The sequence below is a fragment of the Nomascus leucogenys genome, chromosome 15 (genome assembly GCF_006542625.1).
Source record: "Nomascus leucogenys isolate Asia chromosome 15, Asia_NLE_v1, whole genome shotgun sequence".
Lineage (NCBI taxonomy): Eukaryota > Metazoa > Chordata > Mammalia > Primates > Hylobatidae > Nomascus > Nomascus leucogenys.
The window spans coordinates 68,724,788-68,751,862 of record NC_044395.1 but is presented as its reverse complement, the minus strand read 5'-3'; the positions used below and the strand labels follow the sequence as shown (position 1 = coordinate 68,751,862).

Here is a 27,075-nt window from a genome sequence, read left to right as displayed (position 1 = left end):
GTGGCCTTTCTGCTCTCTCTGTCACCCTAACTACGTAACTGTGTCTCACTCTTTTATCTTCCCATCTTGGTCTCTGGGTCCTGGTTCTTGGCAGTCTTGTTTTTGTCGCTAGCCTCATCTTGGTCAAGGCACTGGGAAAGGCCAGTCCCATTCCCGCCTGTTCCCCTGGACTCTGGGGTACTCGCTGAGCAATGGGCACAAGAGGCCTTGGAGGAGGAGGAGAGGTGCACAGGAGGGAAGGCTTGCAGTGGCCTCCTCAAGGTGTCTCCCCTCCTCAACCACCCCTGCCCTCTCACTCATGGGAGACGCTCTTACACGTACTTCACAGAGCATATGGAGACTCAGACATGACCATGCTTATCTTCTGACCACAAAACCCACACATTTGACTTTCTCTGCCAAACAACCTCTCTCACTTTCCTCAGGAATGAATGGATCCTGTTCCTTCCAGCCCCCTGTCAAAGGCAATCTTTTGCCTTTGCTTCGAATCCTGTCCCAATCCCCATTCTCCATTCCCTCCTCTGGTGCTTGCCTTTCTCTTCTGCATTTCTAACCTGACCGCTCTATGGGAGGCTTTGTGTCAGCATCCAGGTACATTCCGCTCTTTCCCATGTTAAAGCAAGCAAAACCTTCCCTGGACTTCACATTTCCCATATTACCTCAGGACCTTTCTCATCACTTTTGTTACCAAGCTTCCAGAGAGATTTGTCTATACGTGTTAACTCTATTTCTTTACCTCTTACTGTTTCTTTGCTAAGTTAATTTTTATCTTTTCAAAGTAATATGTGGTTATGGTTTCTAAAGTCAATAGGCATTAAAAAGCTTATGCCCTGGAACAGTCGTCCTTTCCTCTCCTGATGCCCAGTCTCTTTTCCCTGAAACAACTATTAATACATTAGATTTTAACTATTTCTTCTTGCATCTCTGCATTTTGAAGTAATATGTGTACTGTATATCACTATCTTTTGATTCAACATTTTAGGCATTATCTATCAACTTCCTCTTCTAGTACATTCCACCACCATCCTTTCAATATAATTATATTTTAAGTTTTAGTTAGAGCAATGTTCAATGGTTACACTATGATTTCTATGCAAACATTATTCACACTTGAGTATATTAGTTTACTATTATATTTCCAATTTTATTTTTTGTTTCTCCTCTTGCTAGTAATTTCTTTATTTTACTTTCATTTATCTGGTTTTCTTGGAAGTTACTGCTAGCTTTTTCCACCTTCTAATAGCCTCCCAATAGGCTCTTTTAGAAGGCCAATAGCATCAGCTAATCTAGCAAGTCTTTTTTCTTTTTCTTTTTTTTTTTTTTTTTTTTTTTTTTTGAGACGGAGTCTCGCTCTGTCACCCAGGCTGGAGTGCAGTGGCGCAATCTTGGCTCACTGCAAGCTCCGCCTCCCAGGTTCACGCCATTCTCCTGCCTCAGCCTCTCTGAGTAGCTGGGACTACAGGCGCCCGCCACCACGCCTGGCTAATTTTTTTGTATTTTTAGTAGAGACGGGGTTTCACCATGGTCTCGATCTCCTGACCTCGTGATCCGCCCGCCTCGGCCTCCCAAAGTGCTGGGTTTACAAGCGTGAGCCACGCGCCCGGCCGTCTTTTTTCTTTTTTCTTGGAGACATTCTTTTGGGAGAAACCTGTTCTCTTTCTGTCAGGGCTCTCGGGCATCCTGAGCTCTCTAGGCCAGAGGACTGACTGCCTTCTGGGAATTTGTTTTTCTCCTTTTTCTTTTTTGTTTTTTTTGAGACAAAGTCTTCCTTTGTTGCCCAGGTTGGAGTGCAATAGTGCAATCTCAGCTCACTGCAACCTCTACTTCCTGGGTTCAAGCAATTCTCCTGCCTCAGCCTCCCAAGTAGCTGAGATTACAGGCATGCACCATGATTCCCGGCTAATTTGTGTGTTTTTAGTAGAGACAGGGTTTCACCATGTTGATCAGGCTGGTCTCAAACTCCTGACATCAAATGATCCACGCACCTCAGTCTCCCAAAGTGCTGGGATTACAGGCGTGAGCCACCGTGCCTGGCCTGTTTTTCTCCTTGTTTGAATTCCTACTTCATGGAGCTCCTATCTTCTTCATTTTTTCATTCTCCAGTGATTTCAACAACTTAGAGAAATGGTGCACTGGTGGAGGATACGGTGGTGACAGTGCTTCAATTCTTTCGTCTCTCTAGTCAAACTGCTCCAGCCTAGGCTGGGGTTAAGTGGTAGAGGAGGAGTGTGGGTTTCAGGGAGGGACGTGGGAAGTCTCCTGGGCTCTTTTTCTCTTGGTGACAGAATAGTTCATGCCTTCCACCCCTCCCTTGTTTCTCAACTTCAACATTTGAAAAAATGAGGTCAAATTTCCCACTGGTGAGCAATTGCCCATCCCATTGACAGTCATCCCACTGACAGTCAGTGGGTGGTTCTGCTTCACAGAGGCTTGGGGCAGGTGGGGAGGGGCCCTTCTGTTCCAGGCCTACATATATGAGGAACTGTTAGGTACCAGCACCACCAAACAGAAGTGAACTAGTGAGTATGGGCTAAGAGAGCCCAGACTTGGACCTGTAGAGCTGTCTGACCAGGAAAGGGGATCTGTTTCATCTCAGTCCCCAGGCTTTGCTTACTGGGCTGCTGGATCAGGGAGCTGAGTTCTCCCTGCCTCACCTCCAGCTCCCCAAGTCTGAACTGTGGTAAGCAGCCTAGACTGGACATCTTCTTGGCAGGTTCTAGTGTTGTCTTTTCTTTCCTGAATTATTAAATAGCTCTGCCAACATCAGAAATTTGCAGGGAAGCCCTGAGTCTTCCCATGCAGCCTGAAGCTTTGTTGTAAATTCATCCCGCTTTCACAGGCCTGCTTTTCCAAACTGGCCTATGACTCACAGCCAAAGTCCCATGTGTCCTAACATGTTCCAAACATTTTCTTTCTCTGTCAGTATGTAGTCAAAATGTTGGTATTTGAATCGCAACAACTCTCTGTGTTCCCAAATTCTCTTTTGAACACTCTCAGTGATGAATGTGACATTGTACTACTGAGATGGGTTCCCTATGGGCCTTAGGTCATAGGTGTATTTCTGGATTCTGAAGGCTTTCTATTAATTGTTGCTTTTCTTTTCCAAAGACTGCCACCTGGCCTACATTTTAGTTCTACATTAGAAACACAACTCAAAATCCTGCTCTCCTTTCCCTGTTACTTTAGTATTTATACATGTCTCCAGTTTCTGGTAACATTTAGCCTAACTTCCTGGTTCCTGACTCTGTCTTCTATTTGTTTATCTTTTGAGTTTTTTCTGTCTCTCTCTTCCACCCAGGGCATAGATCACAGTTTAAATCCTGCCTCTTTGCCCAGTGGCCTAGCTCTGGAAAACTCTGAAAAACCGTTTTTCTCTGACTGCCAAATTTCTCATGTGGAACAGTACCTGAGATGATTTCTGAGATGATCAAAAAGGATATGTAAATCACCTGGCACAAAGTCAGCACTCACAGGTGGCGGTTCCTCTTCGCATCATTATCTGGATTTGTTTCCTTATTTGAATTAGGAGACTTCTAGCTTTGCAATCCATGTGTGACTGAGGCCAGGAGGCTGACATGTGAGGCCAATGGGTTGAGCGTAGATTTTTTTTACCTTCTTGCCATACCACAGCAGTTCCAGCAAATGTGCTCCAGCTCTCTATAGGTTCACACAGCCAGGGACAGGCTCACTTTTAAAACTTAAAACTTGGCCGGGCACAGTAGCTCATGCCTGTAATCCAAGCACTTTGGGAGGCCAAAGGGGGCAGATCACCTGAGGTCAGGAGATTGAGTCTAGCCGGGCCAATATGGTGAAACCCCATCTCTACTAAAAATACAAAAGTGAGCTGGGCGTGGTGGTGGGCACCTATAATTCCGGCTACTTGGGAGGCTGAGGCAGGAGAATTGCTTGAATGCGGGATACGGAGGTTGCAGTGAGCTGAGATCATGCCACTGCTCCCCAGCCTGGGCAACAGAAGGAGACTCTGTCTCCAAAACAAATAAAATAAATAAAAAACTTAAAGTTTTTTTTTCTTAATCCATCCATCTAAGGAGGCATACAGAACCTAATAAAGAATGTTTGTGAGAGGGAAAGAGGAAGGGAGCGAGGAGAGAGAGAGAGACAGAGATAGAGTTTGGGAGAGAGAGAGAGAGATTGAGAGATTAACACACCTACGTACCTTCCTACCCATTTGCCAACACAGTCACATGTCACCGGACAAAGAGGCAGAGGGGAAAGACTAGGAAAAATCCCCTGCTGTTTCATCTGCTTGTCTTTCTTGGAGCTTTGCACATGTATCTCATCTCTCCCTGGCCTCCGCTCTGTAGCTTGCCAAGCCCCCAGAAAGGAGGGTGGACCTCTCAGCAGTGGACCTCTCCTTTTGCCTCTTTCTCCAGGTCACTGGTCTTCTGGTCTGGACTTGACCCTTCCCTCAGATCACCATGGCCATGGCCAAGGCCAGAAACCCCCGGGAGGCATTGCTGTGGGCCTTGAGTGACCTTGAGGAGAACGATTTCAAGAAGTTAAAGTTCTACTTACGGGATATGACCCTGTCTGAGGGCCAGCCCCCACTGGCCAGAGGGGAGTTGGGGGGCCTGATTCCAGTGGACCTGGCAGAATTACTGATTTCAAAGTATGGAGAAAAGGAGGCTGTGAAAGTTGTCCTCAAGGGCTTGAAGGTCATGAACCTGTTGGAACTTGTGGACCAGCTCAGCCACATTTGTCTGCATGGTGAGTGTGGAGCGGGGGAAGGGGAGGGCAGGATGGCACTGGGACTCCCCTCCCGCCATGGCATTTCCAGAGCTGCCTGTAGCCTGTACCTTATGCCTTCTGTCACCTTGTCCTCTAGTCCCTGGTGCCCCAGAGTCCTTGGTGGGCTCCAAGCCCACCTGAGGGCTCCAACAACTGTCAGGAGGGGGACTGAGCCAAAGCTGGGATTTATTTAAGAAAAGACTAGTCTTTCTTCCCCACCTCCTACCTCCAGTTGCAGTGGCAGAGAAGGGGAGAGTCTGAAGAAAGGGGCTTAGAGACTGGGAGGGTGTTGGTGAAGGGATTTCCACTAACCAGAAGAAATAGCATCAGGATGTAGGGGTCAGACCTGTCCCTAGCTGCTTCCTGGCAGGCAGCTCAGGCTGCTTCTAAGTCTTCTGTGCCCCTGATCTCTCAAGGAACCACACTACAGAATGGGTGGTGTGGAACCTCATGGCCTCCTAGTTCTTCCTATGGGTGCCTGGGGGGAGAGGGGGATCTTTTGGTGCCTTTGCTCCCTCCCATAGGCACCTTTCATGCCTGAAAGCTGCTCTGCTACATACAAATGGGAGGGTTTCACGGACCCAGAGTCATGGCTCTTTCTGAGAAGCTGGTTTATCTTTAGCATTTGGCTTGTCCTTTCCCAAGAACAGGCTTATCTTACTCCCTTTTGTATTCCTATAAAGGAATACCTGAGACTGGGTAATTTATAAAGAAAAGAGGTTTATTTGGCTCATGGTTTGGCAGGTGGTACAAGAGGCATATTGTCAACATTGACTTCTGGTGAGGCCTCAGGAAGCTTTCAGTTATGGAAGAAGGCAAGGTCAGAGCTGGTGTGTCACATGGCAAGAGAGGGAGGAAGAGAGAGGGGAGGAGGTGCCAGGCTTTTTTAAACAACCAGCTCTTGTGTAGCTAATAGAGCAAGAACTCATTCATTACCGTGGGGAGCGCCCTAAGACATTCATGAGGGATTTGCCCCCATGACAAAAACAACTCCCACTAGGCCCTACCTCCAACATTGGGGATCACGTTTCAACCTGAAATTTGGAGGGGACAAACATCCAAACTATATCAAGGTTCCTATCACTTCATCATCCTCAGGCATCCCTTTCCTTTCCCCTGTCTCTGTCCTCACCTCTTCACATGGAGACATTTCACATGAACACTCAGACATTCATGCATTCTCACACAGGCATTTTGCACTTACATGTATTCTTACAGACACACACTTGCTGATGCACACTGACATGACTTCCCTGCACAACAGTACACAAAGGTCCATGAGCACATGTGGATACCAGCATTCATGCACAAATATCCACACACACAGAACACACCCTTGCACACTCATACAGATGTGCGTATGCATACTGCACCTGCACACACACACTCATGCACACATACAGTGGCCCCTCCCCATGAAGCCAGAACTATAATCTCAGCGAGATCCAAGTTGGAGACATACAAGAAGACTAATGAGCAGAGTCAGTTTGGAGGGGCCATTTTGCCTTCTAAAATTCCCATTTCACCACCTAACATCCCATTTGTTTGGCTCAGATTACAGAGAAATATACCGAGAGCATGTGTGCTGCCTCGAGGAATGGCAGGAAGCAGGAGTCAATGGCAGATACAACCAGGTGCTCCTGGTGGCCAAGCCCAGCTCAGAGAGCCCAGAATCACTTGCCTGCCCCATCCCGGAGCAGGAGCTGGACTCTGTCATGGTGGAGGCTCTATTTGATTCAGGGGAAAAGCCCTCCCTGGCCCCATCCTTAGTTGTGCTACAGGGGTCGGCTGGCACTGGAAAGACAACTCTCGCCAGAAAAATGGTGTTGGACTGGGCCACCGGTACTCTGTACCCAGGCCGGTTTGATTATGTCTTTTATGTAAGCTGCAAAGAAGTGGTCCTGCTGCTGGAGAGCAAACTGGAGCAGCTCCTTTTCTGGTGCTGCGGGGACAATCAAGCCCCTGTCACAGAGATTCTGAGGCAGCCGGAGCGGCTCCTGTTCATCCTGGATGGCTTTGATGAGCTGCAGAGGCCCTTTGAAGAAAAGTTGAAGAAGAGGGGTTTGAGTCCCAAGGAGAGCCTGCTGCACCTTCTAATTAGGAGACATACACTCCCCACATGCTCCCTTCTTATCACCACCCGGCCCCTGGCTTTGAGGAATCTGGAGCCCTTGCTGAAACAAGCACGCCATGTCCATATCCTAGGCTTCTCTGAGGAGGAGAGGGCCAGGTACTTCAGCTCCTATTTCACGGATGAGAAGCAAGCTGCCCGTGCCTTCGACATTGTACAGAAAAATGACATTCTCTACAAAGCGTGTCAGATTCCAGGCATTTGCTGGGTGGTCTGCTCCTGGCTGAAGGGGCAGATGGAGAGAGGCAAAGTTGTCTTAGAGACACCTAGAAACAGCACTGACATCTTCATGGCTTACGTCTCCACCTTCCTGCCGCCCGATGATGATGGGGGCTGCTCCGAGCTTTCCCGGCACAGGGTCCTGAGGAGTCTGTGCTCCCTAGCTGCTGAAGGGATTCAGCACCAGAGGTTCCTATTTGAAGAAGCTGAGCTAAGGAAACATAATTTAGATGGCCCCAGGCTCGCTGCTTTCCTGAGTAGTAACGACTACCAATTGGGACTTGCCATCAAGAAGTTCTACAGCTTCCGCCACATCAGCTTCCAGGACTTTTTTCATGCCATGTCTTACCTGGTGAAAGAGGACCAAAGCCGGCTGGGGAAAGGGTCCCGCAGAGAAGTGCAAAGGCTGCTGGAGGTAAAGGAGCAGGAAAGGAATGATGAGATGACCCTCACTATGCAGTTTTTATTGGACATATCGAAAAAAGACAGCTTCTCGAACTTGGAGCTCAAGTTCTGCTTCAGGATTTCTCCCTGTTTAGCGCAGGATCTGAAGCATTTTAAAGAACAGATGGAATCTATGAAGCACAACAGGACCTGGGATTTGGAATTCTCCCTATATGAAGCTAAAATAAAGAATCTGGTAAAAGGTATTCAGATGAACAATGTATCATTCAAGATAAAACATTCAAATGAAAAGAAATCACAGAGCCAGAATTTATTTTCTATCAAAAGCAGCTTGAGTCACAGACCTAAGAAGGAGCAAAAATGTCCTTCTGTCCATGGACAGAAGGAGGGCAAAGATAATATAGCAGGAACACAAAAGGAGGCTTCTACTGGAAAAGGCAGAGGGACAGAGGAAGCAGATGAGGAAGTTAGGTACAGTGGGATGGGAAGCAGGGAAACGGGGACAATCACGCTGAAGGGTTGGAGGAATGAAGGGGTGAAGGGACAGACAGGAAGATGGGGAAAGACAGACAAAGTTAAAAAGGATGGAGAGAGGAGAATCAAGACTAATGGGTACTAGAAGGAGTGAAGGACAAAAGAACGAATAGAAAAGAGAATTAGATTCGAGACGATCAGAAGATATAAACATAGGACCTGGGCAAATGTGCAGTGAGTCCTTAGGAACAGCCTCATGCACCACCAAGTTCTTTAGTACCATCCCCAGAGGCTGTTTATAACTTCCTACAGTATAGAGTACAGTTTCCATAGCTCCTCTTATATGTTAATGACCAAGCATTTGATTCTGACATTTTACTCTTTCCTATACAATATACTATTTCAGAGAGGGCTTCTGGAAACATTTCCAGGAATTGTTTTTACAGCCTAAAGCTATAGGGATACAGACATGTAAGAAAGGCAAGGATTATACATTTTGAATTCATCATGCTGTGTCCCGACCTGTGCAAAAACCTGGCATAGAATAGTGTGTAGTAAAGGTTTATTGAATGTGTGTCTAGGGACCTCTTTGTCCTCAATCTGAAATTAAGTTTATATAATTAAAGATTTTGATACACGGATGTTGGCAATTGGGAGAAGGAAAGGATAAATTTGGAGTTACATACCAAGGCTCCACCAGATGAAAATAGTGCCTGACTGTGGATTTCATGGGCAACAAAAGCAAATGTAACACAAGAACTTATATTGGTGTTATAAGCAGGTCAAAATTATGCAAGAGATAATATAACAGTTTTATGGGCTAGAAATAATAAACATAAATTACTTATACTTATTATTGCTAGTTGAATATGCACAAAATATCATTGATGTGAGAATCAGTGTGTTTTACTGGAAAGATTAGGAACACTGGTTCTAATAAACCTGGTTCTAAATACTGGATCTAAATACTGGATCTGCCATTTTCTAGCTATATACCTTTGCTCAATTACTTATCTTTTCCAAGAGTCAGTTTAAAACAATTTATAAAATAAGAATTGTAACATTTATAATTTGGGGAAATATAAGGTTTAGACCTACTACTGCTACTGCTACTAGAGTAGCAGAAACCATGGCAATAATAAAAGCTAACACATTTTAGAGCTGTTGTTGTGTGCCAGGTTTTGGGCAAGCATTTACATACACATACAGTTTAGTTTTCTCCCATTTTAAAAATGTACATAAATGTTCTATTGTGTCTTGGCCTCTTCCCCTCAACATCTAGTTTTTATATGTTACACACAATGTTGCCATAATTATTTTGAATGTCTTTTCTGCACATATATATTCATTTGTGTTGGATATACCTAAAACTGGAATTTCCAGGTCAAAGGATATATATGTCTTTGGCTATAGAAGATAAAAGTGAGCAATTTTTCGAAGTCGTTGTATTAATCTTCTTTAATAGTGTGTAAGAGTTACCACTATTCCAAATCCTTGTCAACACTTAGTATTGTCAATCTTTTCACTTTAGCTATTCTTGTGGTTACATAATCATGGTTTTAATTTGCATTTTTCCTGTGAGTAATGAGGTTGTCTATAAAAAACTTTATTGGCTATTTAGATACACCCTTTGGTGAATTGACTATTAACTTTTTTATTCATTTAAAAATGTTAACAATATCTCTCATGAGCATATATGCAAAAACCCTCTACCAAATATGAGTAAATTGAATCCAACAGTGTATAAAAAGAATTATATATTATGACCAAGTGAGATTTATTTCAGGTGTATAAGGCTAGATCAGTATTTAAAAATTAATGTAATTTATCACATCAACAGGCTAAAGAAGTAAAATCATATGATCATATCAACAGATGCAGAAAAACATTTCCAACATCTATTTATGATAGAAACTCTCAACAAATTAGGAATATAGGGGAACTTCTTCAGTTTGATAAACAATATCTACAAAAGGCCTATGGCTAAAATCATACTTAATTGTGAGAAAGTAGATGCTTTCTCCATAAGATTGGGAACAAGGCAAGGATGCCTTTTCTCACCGCTCCTATTCAACTTTGTGCTGGACATCCTAGCAATGCAATAAAAGAAGAAAAGGATGCAGCCATAAAAAAGAATGAGATCATGTCCTTTGCAGGGACATGAATGGAGCTGGAGGCCATTATCCTTAGCAAATTAATGCAAGAACAGGCAACCAAATACCACATGTTCTCACTTATAAGTGGGAGTTAAATGATGAGAACATATGGACACATAGAGGGGAACAACACACATTGGGGCCTATCGAAGGCTGAGGGGTGGGAGGATCAGGAAAAATAACTAATGGGCAGTAGGTTCAACACCTGGCTGATGAAATAATGTGTACAACAAAACCCCGACACAAATTTACCTATGTAATGAACCTGCACATGTGCCCCTGAACTTAAAATAAAAGTTAAAAAAAGAAGAAAAGGAAATAGAAGATATAGTGATTGGGAGGGAAGAAATAACATGTCTTTGTTCACAGATGACAAAATTGTCTATGTAGAAAATGTCAAAGAATTTATTTTTTAAACCCTCTGGAACTAATAAGTAATTATAGTAAGATTGAAGGATACAAGGCTAATATGCAAAATTCTATTGGTTTCTTATATACCAGCAATGAACACAACACCATCTACCTTAGCACCAAAAAATACTTACATATAAACCAATTAAATATTTAAAAGATCTCTATGAGGAAAATGACAACACTCTGAGGAAAGAAATCAAAGAAGCTGTAAATGAATGGGAAGATTTCCCATGTTCATGAATAGAAAGACTCAATATTGTTAAGATGTTAGTTTTCCCCAATTTGATCTGTAGATTCGATGCGATCCCAATCAAGATCCCAGCAAATAACTTTGTGGACATTGATAAGCTGATTCTAATGTTTATGTGCAAAGGCAAAAGACTCAGAATAGCCAATAAAATATTGAAGAAGAACAAAGTTGGAGGAGTGCTGCTATCCAACTTCTTCCTACTATAAAGCTACAGTAATCAAGACAGTATGGTGTTGTTAAAATAATAGAGAAATCAGTGGAGTAGAACAGAGAACCAGAAACAAACCCACACAAAAATGGTCAATTGATCTTAGACAAAGGAGCAAAAGCAATTTAATGGAGAAAGTTTACTGTTTTCAACAAACAGTGCTGAAATAACTGGACATCCACATGTAAAAAAATGAATCTAGATGTAAAATACAAAAGTACTAATATAAACTGCTAGAAGATAATATAGGAGAAAATCTAGGTGACCTTGGGTTTGGTGATGACTTTTTAGATATAACAGCAAAAGCATGAATCATTAAAAAAAGAATTAGTTGGCTTCATGAAAATTAAAAACTTTTGCTCTGTGAAAGACACTGTTAAGAGAATGAAAAGATAAGCCAAAGACTGGGAGAAAATATTTGCAAACACATATCTGATAGAAGACTTGGGTAAAAAAATATACAAATAGCTCTTAAAACTCAATAATAAGTAAACAGTCTACTTAAAAAGTGAGTAGGAGGCCGAGGCTGGTGGATCACAAGGTCAAGAGGTCGAGACCATCCTGGCCAACGTGGTGAAACCCCATCTTTACTAAAAATACAAAAATTAGCCGGGCATGGTGGCGCACACCTGTAGTCCCAGCTACTCAGGAGACTGAGGCAGGAGAGTTGCTTGAATCCAGGAGGTGGAGGTTGCAGTGAGCCGAGATTGCACCACTGCACTCCAGCCTGGCAATAGAGTGAGACTCTGTCTCAAAAAAAGAAAAAAGGTGAGTAAAAAGATTGGAACAGGTAGTTTATTAAAGAAGATACACAGATGGCAAATAAATATTTGAAAAGATGCTCAACTTCATATGTCATTAGGGAATTGCAAACTAAAACCACAATAAGATACCATGACACCCCTGTTAGAATGGCTAACATCCCAAATCCTGGCAACACTAAATGCTTGTTAGGATGTGGATTAATGGGAGCCTTATTCATTGCTAGTCAGAATGCAAAATGGTACAGCCACTTTGAAAGACACTTTTGCAGTTTTTTACAAACCTAAACATAGTTTTACTATATGTAAGATCTAGCAATTATGCTCCTAGATATTAACCCAAGTGAGTTGGAAACTTATGTCCACATAAAAACCTGCACATGAATATTTATAGCAGCTTTATTTGTAATTGCCCAAATTTGGAAGCAACCAAGATGTCCTTCAATAGGTGATGGATAAGCAAACCCACATAATGGAATAGTATTCAGTGATAAAAATAAATGAGCAATTAAGGCATGAAAAGTTATGGAGGAGCCTTAAATGCAACTACTAAGTGAAAGAAGTCAGTCTGAAAAGGCTACATACTGTATAATTCCAAATATATGCTCTTATGAAAAATGAAAAACTATGGAGACAATTAAAAAATCAGTGGTTGCCAGGGGTTCAAGGAGAGTCAGGGAGAGATAACTAGGTGGAGGCACAGGCACTTTAGGATAGTAAAACTATTCTGTGTGATATTATAATGATGGAGTCATGACATAAATTTTTCAAAACCCATAGAGCTATACAATACAAAGAGTGAATCCTAATGTAAACTGTGGCTTGTACTTAATAATAGTGTATCAAAGTTGGTTCATCAGTGATCACAAATGTGTCACACTAATGCAAGATGTTAATAAGAGTAACTTTGTGAGGGGTTGGTGGTGGTGGAGGGGGTATATAGGAACTTTCTGTACTTAAAAAAATTTTACTGAAGTATAATTAGTTGAATACAATAAATTGTGCATATTTAATATATAAAATTTGATGAATTTGTACATACACATACATTTGTGAAACCATCACTACAGTCAAGGTAGAAGACATAACAAACCTCCAAAAATGTTCCCGTGTCCGTTTTTCTTTTTGTGTGTGTTAAAAAAACAACACGAAATTTACCCTCTTATAAATTTTTAAGCGCATAATACAGTATTGTTGACTATATGTGGGAATTCTGTACTTTCCACTCAATTTTTCTTTAAACCTAAAATTGCTCTTGAAAAACTAAGGAAATCTGAATAAAGTATGGACTTCAGTTAATAAAAATATATTTAACTTTACTGATATATAGGATATTAAAAATATTCTGGGTGTTAGGTTGTTTATCAGTTAATATGTGTCACACATATCTCTTCTTATTTTTTGGCTTTTTTTTCAGTCTCTTGATGCCTTTTGATAAAGGAGTTCTTAATTTACTCATTTTTTCTTTTATGATTAATAATTTTATTTTCTGTTTAAGACATTTTCTATCCTGAGAATATAAAATAATCTTCTATATAAACTTCCAGAAACTTTATTGCTTTACTTAACATATTTAGTCTCGTAAACCACTAGGAATTAATTTTTGTGTATGATGTGTGATAAAGTTTTATTTTTTCCCACTAGCAATAATCAGGTGATCTAATACTATTTATCCAAGAGATCAACCTTTCTCCACAGTTCTGCAGTATCACCTTCACCATAAATCAAGTGTACATAAGTCTCTTCTGATCTCTCTATTCTTTTCCATTGATCTATTTGTAGATTCTCATGGCAAATACCATGCAGTTTTTATTATGGTAGCTTTGTAATAAGTCTTGCCACCTGGTAGTGGAAGAACAACAACTTTTCTTCTGGATTTTTGTGGCTATTTTAGGTCCTTCGCATCTACACTTAAATTTTAGAAGCAGTTTGTCAATTTATAAGAAAAACATTAGGATTTTAGGGTTTTGATTGAAATTGCATGCAATCTATAGATCAAATCTGGGAGGACTGACAATTTTATAATATTGATCCTTCTAATCCATGTACATTGATTGTATATAGCTCTACTTTTTATATACATTTGATGTCTCACAGCAATATTTTGTAGTTCATATCTTTTGATGGTATTTAATATAATTCTAAGTGCGATTCTTAAATTTTTATTTTCTAATTGTTTTTACAACTAGCTTTTTATCAATCTAATTTTTTTTGTATGTTGATCTTCTATACTGTCATTTCCCCAAATTTACTTATTTTTTAATAGTTTAAGAGCAGACTTTTTGGACCTTATATTGACACATTATGTTGTCTGCAAATAATGACAGTTTAATTTCTTCATTTTTAATCACTGTACCTTTAACTTATTTTTGGTGCAAATTGTGTTTATCTGTAGATTCTGGTCTTATTTCATTAGACTTTTCTTGAAAATGTTTTTTTTTTTGAGACAGAGTTTCACTCTTGTCACCCAGGCTGGAGTGCAGTGGCATGATCTCAGTTCACTGCAACCTCTGCCTCCCAGGTTTAAACAATTCTCCTGCCTCAGCCTCTGGGGTAGCTGGGATTACAGGCATCTGCCACCACGCCTGGCTAATTTTTGTATTTTTTAGGAGACACGGGGTTTCACCATGTTGGTCAGGCTGGTCTTGAACTCCTGAATTCAGGTGATCCACCGGCTTTGGTCTCCCAAAGTGTTGGGATTACAGGCGTGAGCCACCATGCCCGGCCTTCTTGAATTTTAAAAAATAATTTTGCTGGGTGTGGTGGCGCGCACCTGTAATCCCAGCACTCTGGAGGCTAAAGTGGGAGGATTACCTGAGTTTAGGAGTTGGAGGACGGCCTGGGCAACATAGCAAGAGCCTGTCTTTAAAAAGTAAATGTATATATGCATGTATAATTTTGTATTTCTTCTTCAAAGAGATCAGTTATATACATTGGATTTTCTTGGTTTGCTTTCCAAGTCTAAAACTTTTCTGTGGTCATTTAAACCTTTTATTTTCTGTTTTATTTTTCTTTATTCTATTTTCTATTTGTCGCTATGTTTTGGCAAAGAGGAGTCATTACTAAAATGGTGTCCCTATTCGAACCATTAAAGAGGAGTATGCAGGAAATGTAGGTAGGACATCTGTGTCAACCTGTGCATTGGTCACCAGTCTCTGAGCTGTGCATTTGTATTGCCCCTGTATTTGTGTACTTTAACAATTGTGTAAATAATAACTTCATAATGACTTCTAAAAAAAAAGTATGTTCTCCTCTTTAATGGTTCTGATAGGGACACCATTGTAGTAATAATTTCATTTATTATTCAATATCCTTTGTGAACTCTGGTAGCGAGTATTTTATAACTTTCATTTTTTTAACTATATATTTCCTTAATGCTTATATTTGTGCTTTGTACTCTTGTTTTAGAGGAGCAGTTTCTTCATAGGTATTTAAAATTATTGGCTTTTCTTTTTTGGCCACAATTTTTACTGGCTTCATAGCAACATTTTTATAGTCACTGTTCTTAATATGCTATTTCCTCCCTGAAACTTTTTTTTTCTTATAGTCTCTGCTTCAATATCATGCTGTTTCTCTTTTGATTATTTCTCACATTTGAACAAGTTAACTTCTTTCTGTACCTTTTTTTGCGAAAAGGCTTTTTGGAGGAAGGGCTAGGGTCATTCAAGCCAACAGGGATTCTCTTGGTTAACACTAAAGTTCTTTAGAAGTTTGCTACTCAATATGTGGTTTGTAGCCCAGCCACACTGGCATCATCTGGGGGCTTGCTAAAAATGCAGAATCTCAAGGCCCACCCCAGAACTACTGAATTTGAATCTTCATTTTCAAAAGATCTTCTAGTGATTCATAGGCTCATTGAAGTGTGAGAAGAAAGAGGGGCTTTCTTTTTTGTCCTTAACAATTCTTTTTTTTTTTTTTTTGATACGGAATCTTGCTCTGTTGCCCAGGCTGGAGGGGAGTGGCGCGATCTCGGCTCACTGCAAGCTCCACCTCCTGGGTTCATGCCATTCTCCTGCCTCAGCCTCCCGAGTAGCTGGGACTACAGGCACCCACCACAGTGCCTGGCTAATTTTTTGTATTTTTAGTAGAGACGGGGTTTCACCGTTTTAGCCAGGATGGTCTTGATCTCCTGACCTCGTGATCCGCCCTCCTCGGCCTCCCAAAGTGCTGGGATTACAGGCGTGAGCCACCGTGCCTGGCCAACAATTCTTAATCTTAGGTGAGTGCTATGACTTTCAGTGTCAGGAGTAAGGCTTTTTCAGTGATTTTACTTCTCTCCTAGCAATATATTTCTTTTGCTTATTATTTGGTGTTTCTTAGACTGATTGGGGGTGGGAAAAAGAGTTTTTTTGGTTGTTCTTACGCCTATTAGTCTTAGGCAGGTGCTATGACCCTGAGTCTCAGGAGTAGGGGTTGCCTTGACCCTGCCCTAAGAATAGGAGACATCTAATAGTATTGGTATGTGATCCTGGGCCCAGAACTTTTTCCTGCCCCTATTCTAAGGGATAGAAGATATTTTTTCTTTTACCCTTCCTCGGACGGCAATGTATCTTTACTTGTGCCCTGGGGTGACAGTTAGATATATTAATACATATAAATAATGTTTTATATATATTATTATATCTAATAATATATAATACAAATTATATATAATAAAGTGCATATATTTTAATAATGTAAAAATTTAAATTATGGTATAAACACAAAATTTACAATCTTAATCACTTAAGTGTAGAGTTCAGTAGTGTTAAGTATAGTTGTATTATAATTATTTTAAATTTGAAATTATTGTAGAATTATAGAAAAGTTTCAAAAATACTACAGAGAGATCCTGGTACAATATCACATGCCTGTAGTCCCAGCTACCCAGGAGGCTGAAGTGGGAGTATGTCTTGAGCCCAGGTATTTGAGTCCAACCTGGGCAACATAGTGAGATCCCATCTTTAAAAAACAAAAACAAAAACAAAAAACTATAAAGAAGTTCCTGTTCCTGTATATTCTTCACCCAGATTCTACTTATGTTAACATCATACATAAACACAGTATAGTTATTAAAACTAAGCAATTAGCATTGGTTTAATGCTATTAGCTTAAATACAGACATTATTTGGATTTCATCAGTTTTTACACTAATGTTCCTTTTATGTTCTAGAATCTAATCCAGGATCCCACTTTGCATTTAGCTGTCATGTCTTCTTAGTCTCCAATCTCTGACAGACATTCCCTTTATCTTTCCTTTTCTTCCTACATGACCTTGACTCCTTTGAAAAGTACTGGTCAGGTAAACTGCAGAATGCTTCTCCATTTGGATTTGTCTGATGTTTTGAAGTTACACATTTTTGAGAAAAATGCTACAGAGATGATGTGTCCTTCTTAGTGCATCATATTAGGAGGTACGTGATGTTAATATGTGTTATTATTGGAAATGTTACTTTGGTCATTTTGTTAAAGTGGGGTCTGCCAGGCTTCTCCACGTTGAAGCTACTATTTTCCTTTTGTAAGTAATATATATTTTGGGGGAGACACTTTGAGACTATGTAAATGTCCTGATTTTCCTTAAAATTTCTCCCATTAATTTTGGCATCTATTGGTGGGTCTTGATTACAGCTATTATTATTTGGCTAGAATGGTGACTTTCCTATTTTCCTCATTCCTTCTACATTTAGAAGAAATTAATTATAATTTTCTTTGTAAGGAACTCCCCCCATGTAAACTTTTTTCAAATATGATATTCATTGGGAAAGTGTAGAAATCATGGCAGTGCGATGACTTTCACAAAGTGTGTATTGCTGGTGTCACCATCACTGAGATCAAGAAATAGAACACACTGGAATTCTGGAACCCTCCTCATGCCCTCTACCAGTCACTACCTTGTCTCATTCCAAAGGTCACCACTATCTGGATTCTAATCTCACAGATGACTTTTGTCTGTTTTTAAACTTTATATAAGTGGAAATATATGATACATACTCTTTCGAGTTTGCTTTCTCTACTCTCCATTATGTTTTTGAGATTTACTCTTATTAATGCAGTGGTTCATCAATACTTCTTTGTATAATGTTCTATCATTTCGCTAAACTACAATTTTCCCATTTACTGTTGATAAACATTTGAATTATTTCCAGTTTTTGGCTATTAAGTATAATGCTCTGAACTTTCTTGTGCATGTCTGTTGGTATATATGTGTATTAATTTCTGTTGGATATATGCAGGAGTGAAACTGCTGAATTGTAGGCCATGTGTACGTTCATCTTTAGATGACATTACCAAATAGATATCCAAAGTGAATGTAATAATTTGCACTGCCATCAGAAATGTATGAGACAAGTGGCCAACAAACATGAAAAAATGCTCAATATCACTAATCATCAGAGAAATGTAAATCAAAACCATAATGAGATATCATTTCATACCAGCCAGAATGGCTATTACTAAACAGTTAAAACACAACAGATGCTGGCAAGGCTGTAGCGAAAAGGGAACACTTATATACTATTGGTTAGAATGTAAATTGGTTCAGCCCCAGTGGAAAGCAGTTTATAAATTTCTCAAAGAAATAAAAATGAACTACCATTCCACCCAAAAATCTCATTTCTGGATATGTACCCAAAGGAGAATAAATCGTTCTACCAAAAAGACACCTGCACTCATATGTTTATTGCAGCACTATTCCAATAGCAAAGACTTGGAAACAACCTAGGTACCCATCAATGGTGCATTGATAAAGAAAATGTGGTACATATACACCATGGAATACTACACAGCCATAAAAAGAATAAAATCATGTCTTTGGCAGCAAAATGAATGCAGGTGGAGGCCATTATCCTAAACAAATTAATGCAGAAACAGAAAACCAAATGTTGCATGTTCTCACTTATAAGTGCGAGGTAAACCCTGGATGCACATGGACACAAACATGGGAACAACACACACTGGGACTCCAAAAAGACGAAAGGATAGATGGAGGCAAGGGCTGAAAAACTTCCTGTAGGGTACTATGCTCACTATCTGGGTGACAGGATCAATAGAAGCTGAAACTTCAGCATCACACAATATACTCTTATAACAAATATGCACGCATTTCCCCTGAATCTAAAATAAAAATTAAAATGAAAAAAGAAATGTATGAGAGTTCTAGTTGTTCCACACCTTTGCTAAAAGATGGAAAGATAAGTGTCTAGGGAACACACTCTGCTTCCACTACCCCAACTTGCATCACTCTAGTATATATTTGAGGTGGGAAGAAGAAGAATTTGAATAAGTTATAAGGTTGTATTTTTTTTTTTTTTTTGTATTTGAGACGGAGTCTCGCACTGTCGCCCAGGCTGCAGTGCAGTGGCGCGATCTCATCTCACTGCAAGCTCTACCTCCCAGGTTCACGCCATTCTCCTGCCTCAGCCTACCGAGTAGCTGGGATTACAGGCACCCACCACCACGCCCGGCTAATTTTTTTTCTATTTTGAGTAGAGACAAGGTTTCACCATGTTACCCAGGATGGTCCTGATCTCCTGGCCTGGTGATCCGCCCGCCTCCACCTCCCAAAGTGCTGGGATTACAGGCGTGAGCCACCGTGCCAGGCCAAGTTTAGATTTTTAAAGAGATTAAATTCTTAATAGTAGGATGAAACTAGTTTAACAACTAACTAGCTGAAAACATACATAAGTCTGCCCAAGATGTCATCAGGAGAAATACTATGGAATGGGAAAGGATTTTTTCATGATCTAATTGGTAATAGTTACTGGAAGAAACAAAAACACCACATGCTCCAATGAGTTAGAATTTCTTGGTAAAAATTGCATGTAGTTGTTGAGTCTTCTAGCCTTTAAGTCTTGCATTTTTTTCTAATAATTTCTTTGTCTTTCTGTGTTGCATTTTGGGGATACAAACTTAATTTTTGCTATTGTGGCCATAATGAAATTAATGGTCCCTATTGTGAAATCTCACCAATGCTAGAGCTTATATACATGAAATCTGCATTTATGGACATCATCCTAAATCTTATGATTTTTTTCTTGCTAAAATTCTTGTCATATATTTGTCTTTTATGGGTACAGCCAATGTCACTTATTACAAGTGAAATCTGGCTACTCCTTAGAAAATAAGAAACTTAAATCTCTGTCCTACTTTCGGCTCATCTCTCTGCTAATCTGTTGAACTACAGTTTGAGATCTAAAGGGTACTTAGAAAACTGGAGAAGAAAGTGGTTTTACACACACTGTGGTGTTATTTGGTTGTAGGCCATTGCACACAATTTGAATTTGTAAAGATAAAAAGGACTGTGTATTTTGGCAATACCATAGATCAGAGATATTTCTCCAGGTTAGTTCATTTGGTCGAATTCATCCTTTTAAGTCACTGCGTAATATTGAGTATCGCACTATTTATACAATAACACAGTATTTGTTGGCTATCAGTTCCATTTTTTTTGCCACAACAAATTATGATGCAATAAACAGCTGTATGCATATATATCCCAAGGGGGTGAGCTGGATCAAGGAGTAAATGTACTTTTAATTTTAACAGATATAGTATTGCTACATTACTTTCTGAAAAGTTTCTACTTTAGATAAGCCTGAAGATATACTCAATGCCACCATCTTGGGAAAGCACCCAGATCCCACTAAATAGAGATAGGATTTTCATTTCTGTAGCTAAAAACTTATCTGTGAATGACTTGGGAAAGTTAGTTCAAACTTGGGAGGGTCAAACTGGGAACCATCAGATTCTAAACTCCAAATGGGAATACACTTAGCCATTTAAGGGAATAATTCAATTTGCTTCATGTAACCTGAGAATATGTTAAAAAAGAAAATTTTATCGGACATCTTTTTGTTGTCAGTACACTGGATGCTCACTGGAGATCCATTTCATATGAAGCTAAGTCACATAGAGTCAAATTAATTCAAATCAATCAATTATGCTTTTTGTTGTGGTTCATTTATATCTCTGTTCAATTAATAAATCTACTATCTATCTAATTACCTTCCACCAACACATGATAGGCACAGGGGCTTTAAAACTGAATAATCCCTGCCCTTGAGGGACTCACAGTCTGTTGTAATCACAGGGTCTAAATGGCCACTGAATCCAAACTTTTATATGTATCTACTTTTACATGTATCTAAGACCAGGCTGATAAAAATAAGTTTGAGCTGTCAACATATGTTTGACTATGGGATGATTTAACAGGTGTATTGATCCATTCAGTCTTGTAGCCAGTCCCAATGAAATGAATTTATGACTTTGCCAGATTGCCTGGGCAGGTGGATAGTGTCCTTGACCAGATTGGCTCTAATCACACCTTTGCTCATTAGACCCACTTTTTGTTGAAACAGCTTGAAGTCAATCTTCCCTCATTTTGAAGATGACATTATCATTTCCATAGAAGTAGGGGTAATTATGAGACATTTATTTCAATCCAAATCTATTCATTTTAACACCTAGCACAATAAAAAAGTAGTAATTTTGAAACAAAACTCTGACAGTTTTCTGTGGAAAATATTAAAAAACCCATTATAATTGGGGAACAAATCCTAATGAACCTACCAGGCTTGCGTGCACACCTCTCCTAATCATCTCTGCCACTCTCTCCTTCACTCTTTGCTCTTTGGTTTTTGTAATGCATTAAGCCCTTTCTTCTTCATGTTATTTCATCTCGCTTGTTCTCTTTCTTTTGTTATTGCCATCATGAACAGAAAAATGAAATAGAATGGCATTCTAGAAGTGGGTATGAGCCTAAAGAGTGTTAATGTAATTCCTCTGCTTTTGTAGACAAGGGAACTGAGGCACAGGAACTTCAGCTGTATTTCAAGGTACTATCTTTGGTGAGAGAGGTGCTTCTGGGGTTCAGTGGTTATGTTTAAAGCAAAGGTGCAGAGTCCCACAACCCCCTATGCAGGGTCTTCAGTGCCTGCTGGTGTTGCCAGGATCCAAGCATTCATATTTTTTAACTATTGTAGATTAGGTTCTGCAGGAAACGCTGTGATAGAGATTAGTGTGCAATGGGATCAACATCTGTGGAAGGGAAGGAAAGAAGGGCAGGATTTAGCGAAGAAAGTTGTTGAGTTTTGAGGCAGACTTCCTGAAGGCTTCAATGGACTGAAGGCAGGGATGACCCTTCAGAGATGTCCTGACCTTCAGAGTGGGGGCCAAGCCCTTATTCTCTGCCATTGATCAGTTAGTAGATACAGCTGCCCCAGGTGAAGCAGTCCTTTTAGGGGCTGACAGCTCAGGCCTTTCTGGCAACAGCACTCGCAAAATCTTCATTCCTGAAGATTCTTCATTCTTGAAGGTAGATCTGGACAGCTTATCCCATAGGTCACCAAACTGAGGCTTTCTTAGAAACTATTTCCCCAGAGATGTGAGAGAGATGACCTCTCCTTTACAAATTGATTTTCCTGCTCTTTGAAGGCAGTCCCCTCTCTTAAGACTCTGCCATTAAGCCTCCTTAAGATGAGGACACAGACTGTGCTCAGAATCTCAGTCTTACTGCCCTGGCCCTGTTCCCATCTTCCCACATCTTCTGGCTCCTCACTATTCTCAGTGAAATAAAAAATACATCAGAGAGCTTCAATAGCCAGACCAGATCAAGCAGAAGAATGAATATCTGAACTTGAAGATCAGTTGTTTGAAATCACCCAGTGAGTGAAAATAAAAATAAAATAAATAAAAAAGAATGAAAAAGGCCTATAGGACTTATGGGACACAATTAAGCAAACAGATATGTGTATTATGAGAGTTCTGGAACAGATGGGAAAAGGCATAGAAAACCTATTTAACCAAATAATAGTTAAAAACTTTCAGAGTATTGGGAGAGATATGAAGACCCAGATCCAGTAAGCTCAAAGTCCCCAAACATATTTAACCCCAAAAGATCCTTCCTGAGGCACATTATAGTCAAACTGTTAAAAGTCAGAGATAAAAAGAGAATTCTAAAAACATCAAGAGAAAAGCATCAAGTCACATATAAGGGAATCCTCATTAGACTTACAGCAGGTTTCTCTGCAGAAACTCTATAAGCAAAGAGACAGTCATATTTTCAAAGTGCTGAAAGAAAATAATTGGTGGCCAAGAATACTATACCAAGAAAAGCTGTCCTTCAGAATGGAAGGAGAAATAAAGTTTTTCCAGACAAGCAAAAACTGAGGGAATTCATCACCACTAGACTGACCTTTCAAGAAATGCTCAAGGGAGTCCTACAAACAATGATAAGTCCAACAATACCACCATCATAACACCCTCCCCCACCCTCCCCAAATTTTTGCTGATCCCATTGCCTGCTGATGGCACTTACTCTGTTGCTTTGCTTCTTAGGTAACAGACTCATAGGAAAGAAGATAATTTCTGTATATCACACTTCCCATTTCCCACTTCAAGGGTTTCAATGGATTTTTCTTTTTTTTTGCATGACTCAGGGGACTGGGACATCTGTATAGGCTCATAACAATGCCTTTACAGTCAGGTTCTTAGCTTGTTCAATGAAGGGATGGTCAATTCTGAGAAGACTTCTTCATTAATAGAGTGTGTGACTATTTACTTCTTGACTTATTTTAAGAGGGTAAGTATATCCCTTTTCCCCTCACTCCTAGACTCAGGAACCAGTTCCAAAGGTGTGCAAAGCCCTTGAAGTGATTTATTTATGGACTTCCCTGCCCATGTTTCTATTTACTCATCCTCTCTTTCACCAACATTTGAAATCTTGTCTTCTTTATGTAACACATTCATATCCAGGACTATGTATTACTATTTATCCTCTACAATATATATGATTTTGCTCCATTCATTACATCCTAGTTCTACTTCTGTCCAGTCCATCTTGCAAAAATAAATAATGCAATATTATTGTTGCTCAGCTTTCATCTCACCTCCTTGTATTTATATAATAATTTAAAGTATACCATGCTTTATGTATAGAGCATTTGTGTGTTGAATCACCATCATTCTTTGACCTCCTTCTCCTATAAACAATACCTTCATTTCCCTTGGGGAATTTTTTAAAATTAAACATTTTCAGGTATGCATAGTTAGAATTGATGCTGTACCTGGTTATAGGATAGAATGCCATGAAAATTGCATATTAGGTAGCATTTCTCATCTCATTCACAGTCACAGTGTCTGGTTTATGAGTGGATAGTCATGTAATCCCACCATAGTAAATGATATAGGAGGGGTTATTGGATTAGTTTTTGCAAATGAAAACCCTTTATCCTCAGGATAACTGGTACATTGCCCACTGGATACAGAGAGGATCTATCCCTAAGTGTTGTTAGCAGCCTTATTGCCACTAAAGGGAAAATATTCATTGAGAATAGAACCTACTCTAGGAAAGCAGAGATGAGAAATAGAGAAAAAAAGAAATCCCGGTCCTGGCAACATTATCTGAGTTTTGGATAAAGCCAAGCCTACAGATTCATTAATCCCTATACTTTGCTGGAACTGAGCTAATAGTCTTATTGATTGCTCAAATCAGTGTGAACTTAACTCTGAGTCCTCTGATTGTTACATATACCTTGTAAAGTTAATAACATCATCTTGATTTTATCAAAAAAGTAATAGAGCCAGAGAGGAGACGTGATGCTCAAAGTCATTTTAGTTCAGATGTTTTGACTTCAAGTTAAAAAGTTTCGACTATAAAATTATCTAAAAGACTTTCCCCCAAAATTTAGTATTTCCATATTACTACTAGAAAATATAAGTTTTGGTATCTCCAGGCTTTCCACAAAGTAACTTCAATTTACTTGCCATAACACATTTCCTACCATTGCACAAACTGTCTATCTTGTCCAATCAGATCCTCTGTCCAAATCACTCTGCCTTTACTCACGCTCACATTCTTTTCTCTCTTCTGCATTTGTGCCTATTTATTAACATTCATTCAGTCTCTGCTTTCATTTCTTAATGGGGAAGGTCTTGGTGGAATTGGGTCTCTCGTGTGAAGAGGTGTTAATTCCCTATGGAAACCTGGAAGAGTTGTATTCCAAGTTTGTGCAGTGGAGCTTCCTTGTCCCCATACAGGAAAGTCTGTATAAATTGTGTGTAAGTTCTCCAGAGAAGATTTCTCTCAGGGCATAAAATTTAATGCAGTATAATTTAAAATCAATGCATTGAATCACTAAGTTGTATTTATGGAAGTGCTTTTTAATTGAAGAGGTAAAACATAAATGGGATGAAAATCAGGGACAGGGAATAGATAAGGAACTGAAGATTCTGCTTTGGTGCTTGTTGGTGGGTTTGCCATCTGTAGTTATCCTCACTGATAATTGGAGATATTTATCAAGTGATAACTCAGTGCTCAGGTAAGAAAGTCAATTGCTGTGCCTTTCATATTCACATAAAAGTTTGGACAGTAATTAGATCTATAAACGGTTTGCTTGCACAAATCATCAATTCTTAGAGGTATGTAGTTGAGGGAGCGGGGTGAAGGTGATCAGAAATAAGTCCAATTGGATAGAAAGATGAAACCCTGACGAGGGAGTTATTTGTCCAAGATTATACAGAAAGTTAATGCCAGAGCCGGTAGAACATATCAGTGAATTAGCTAAATCAGCATTATGTTGTTTTATGTTAAAGGGAAAAGATGGAGCATTTAAGTTCAGCTTAAAAAAATTACTCATGAAGGCAGTAATATAGATTTGTTCTATAACTTTGCTTTATCAGCTCCTTAAAAGTTATCTATTTTTATTAGGATACTCTAAATTTTCTCATTTTACAAATGTATTTGGTTTTATAGGCCTGGAGTTGAAAATATAGTTTTGTCTATTAAAATGGTACTTAGGCATTTTTTTTTCCTGCCAAGTCTATTTTAGGAGATTTTTTACATCCAAAATATTTTGTTATAGTTAATACATATATTTGATTTTTAATATCACAATGGTCAGACTCAATAAATCAATTGCCTTTTCCTCTCTGCTAATGTCCTAATGATATGAAATCAAGATGTCTTCAGCTTGCTGTGTCCTTCTCTCCTCCTGGCTTCCTCTTGTCCCACAGTAAAATTCTGCTGGTTTTTGAAGCATCACACAAAGTCCAGATTAGAGGTCCATGCTAGTGCTAAGGTGTCATTGAATACGTTCTATTTGAGCAAGGCAGCCTTCCTCCTTATGCTTTTTCTCCTCTGCTTAATGGACCTTCCACCCATGCCATCTTGTGATTATGGTTTCCCACCCTCACTGTCCATTCAGAAGTAATGTTTCCGTCATTTACATTCCTAAAGCAATTTTTATCACTCTAGTTCCCCTTAAATGCCAGCCTGAGAAGTGGGCATTGTATTCTACTGATAAGGGGAGACCCTGAAGGTTCTGGGAGGGAGGGTGATGTTATTTTGTCAGAAATTTGAGGTACAGATTGGAGGAAGGGGTATAAAACATGGAATAGCCAGTTAGGTTTCCATTTAAAGGTAGAGGAGGTGAAGAGAGAGGAAAAGAGGCAGTGAGGTGGAGCAGTGTCAGCAGGGGTGGACTCATGAGGCCAGGAGGACTCCAGATTTTAAAGACTTGTGGGCCCTGATAGTGAAAGGAATACTGGGAGACAAGGATGGTTGATCTGGTTGAGAGCAGAGAGAATGAAGTTGCTTTGCCCTGAGAGGGGCTCTGGAGGGGCAGTTGGATTGGGAAGAAAATGGTCATCTCTGCATGGGACTGGCAGGCCCAAAGTGACTCGGGCAGCATGTGTGCTGCCTATGTGCCCACCCACCACTACTCCATGTTCCCTTCAGCCCAGCTCCCATCTGACTGGAGTTGAGGCCTTGCAGCCTGCAGTTTGCAGTCTGCAGTTTTCTATCAACAAATTAGAGAAACACCTATGTCAGAGCCAGAAGGGATCATTCTGCTGCTTCCAACCCATACAGATGGGGAACCCAAGTGCAGGAGAGGCAGAGACCCATCTTGGAGACAGTGGCAGAGTTAGGACTGCAGCCAAGTTCCAGACTAGCTCGCAATTCAGGTGTAACCAAAATGCAGGTTCAGTTGCTCTTTGCTTGCAGAATCCAATTAAGGGAAGAGGTATAGGCTCCTGCCTTTAAGGACACTGCTTCACTTTTTGGGAAGAAAGCAGGGGCTTTTAAAGGGAGACTAGGCATTAAGAGAGGAGAGAGAGAGCAACCTACATAACAAAGATGTTGCCAGATAACATTTACTGTTATTTTGTACTTTAAAAACAAGATTTCTGAACCAAAATACTTCACTTATTTGTATTTTAAAGATTCATAATTACACGTCATCGGCCATTCTTCAAAAGTGCCAACCTGAAGTTCTGTCAAAATGAGCTTGTCATTACATCTGCTGTCAAGAATTCCAGACACAAACTCACAG

The 27,075-nt window shown here is 39.8% G+C and overlaps 1 protein-coding gene across 1 annotated transcript; it reads left to right on the top strand.

Moving 5' to 3' along the window:
• The first annotated feature begins 4,261 nt into the window (after window positions 1–4,261).
• On the top strand, window positions 4,262–12,784 carry NLRP10 (NLR family pyrin domain containing 10). The gene is made up of 3 exons (XM_030829683.1): window positions 4,262–4,728; window positions 6,304–7,970; window positions 10,663–12,784. The coding sequence occupies exons 1-3, from the start codon at window positions 4,440–4,442 to the stop codon at window positions 10,786–10,788; spliced, it is 2,082 nt and encodes a 693-aa protein (XP_030685543.1). The 5' UTR covers window positions 4,262–4,439; the 3' UTR covers window positions 10,789–12,784.
• The last annotated feature ends 14,291 nt before the right edge of the window (window positions 12,785–27,075 follow it).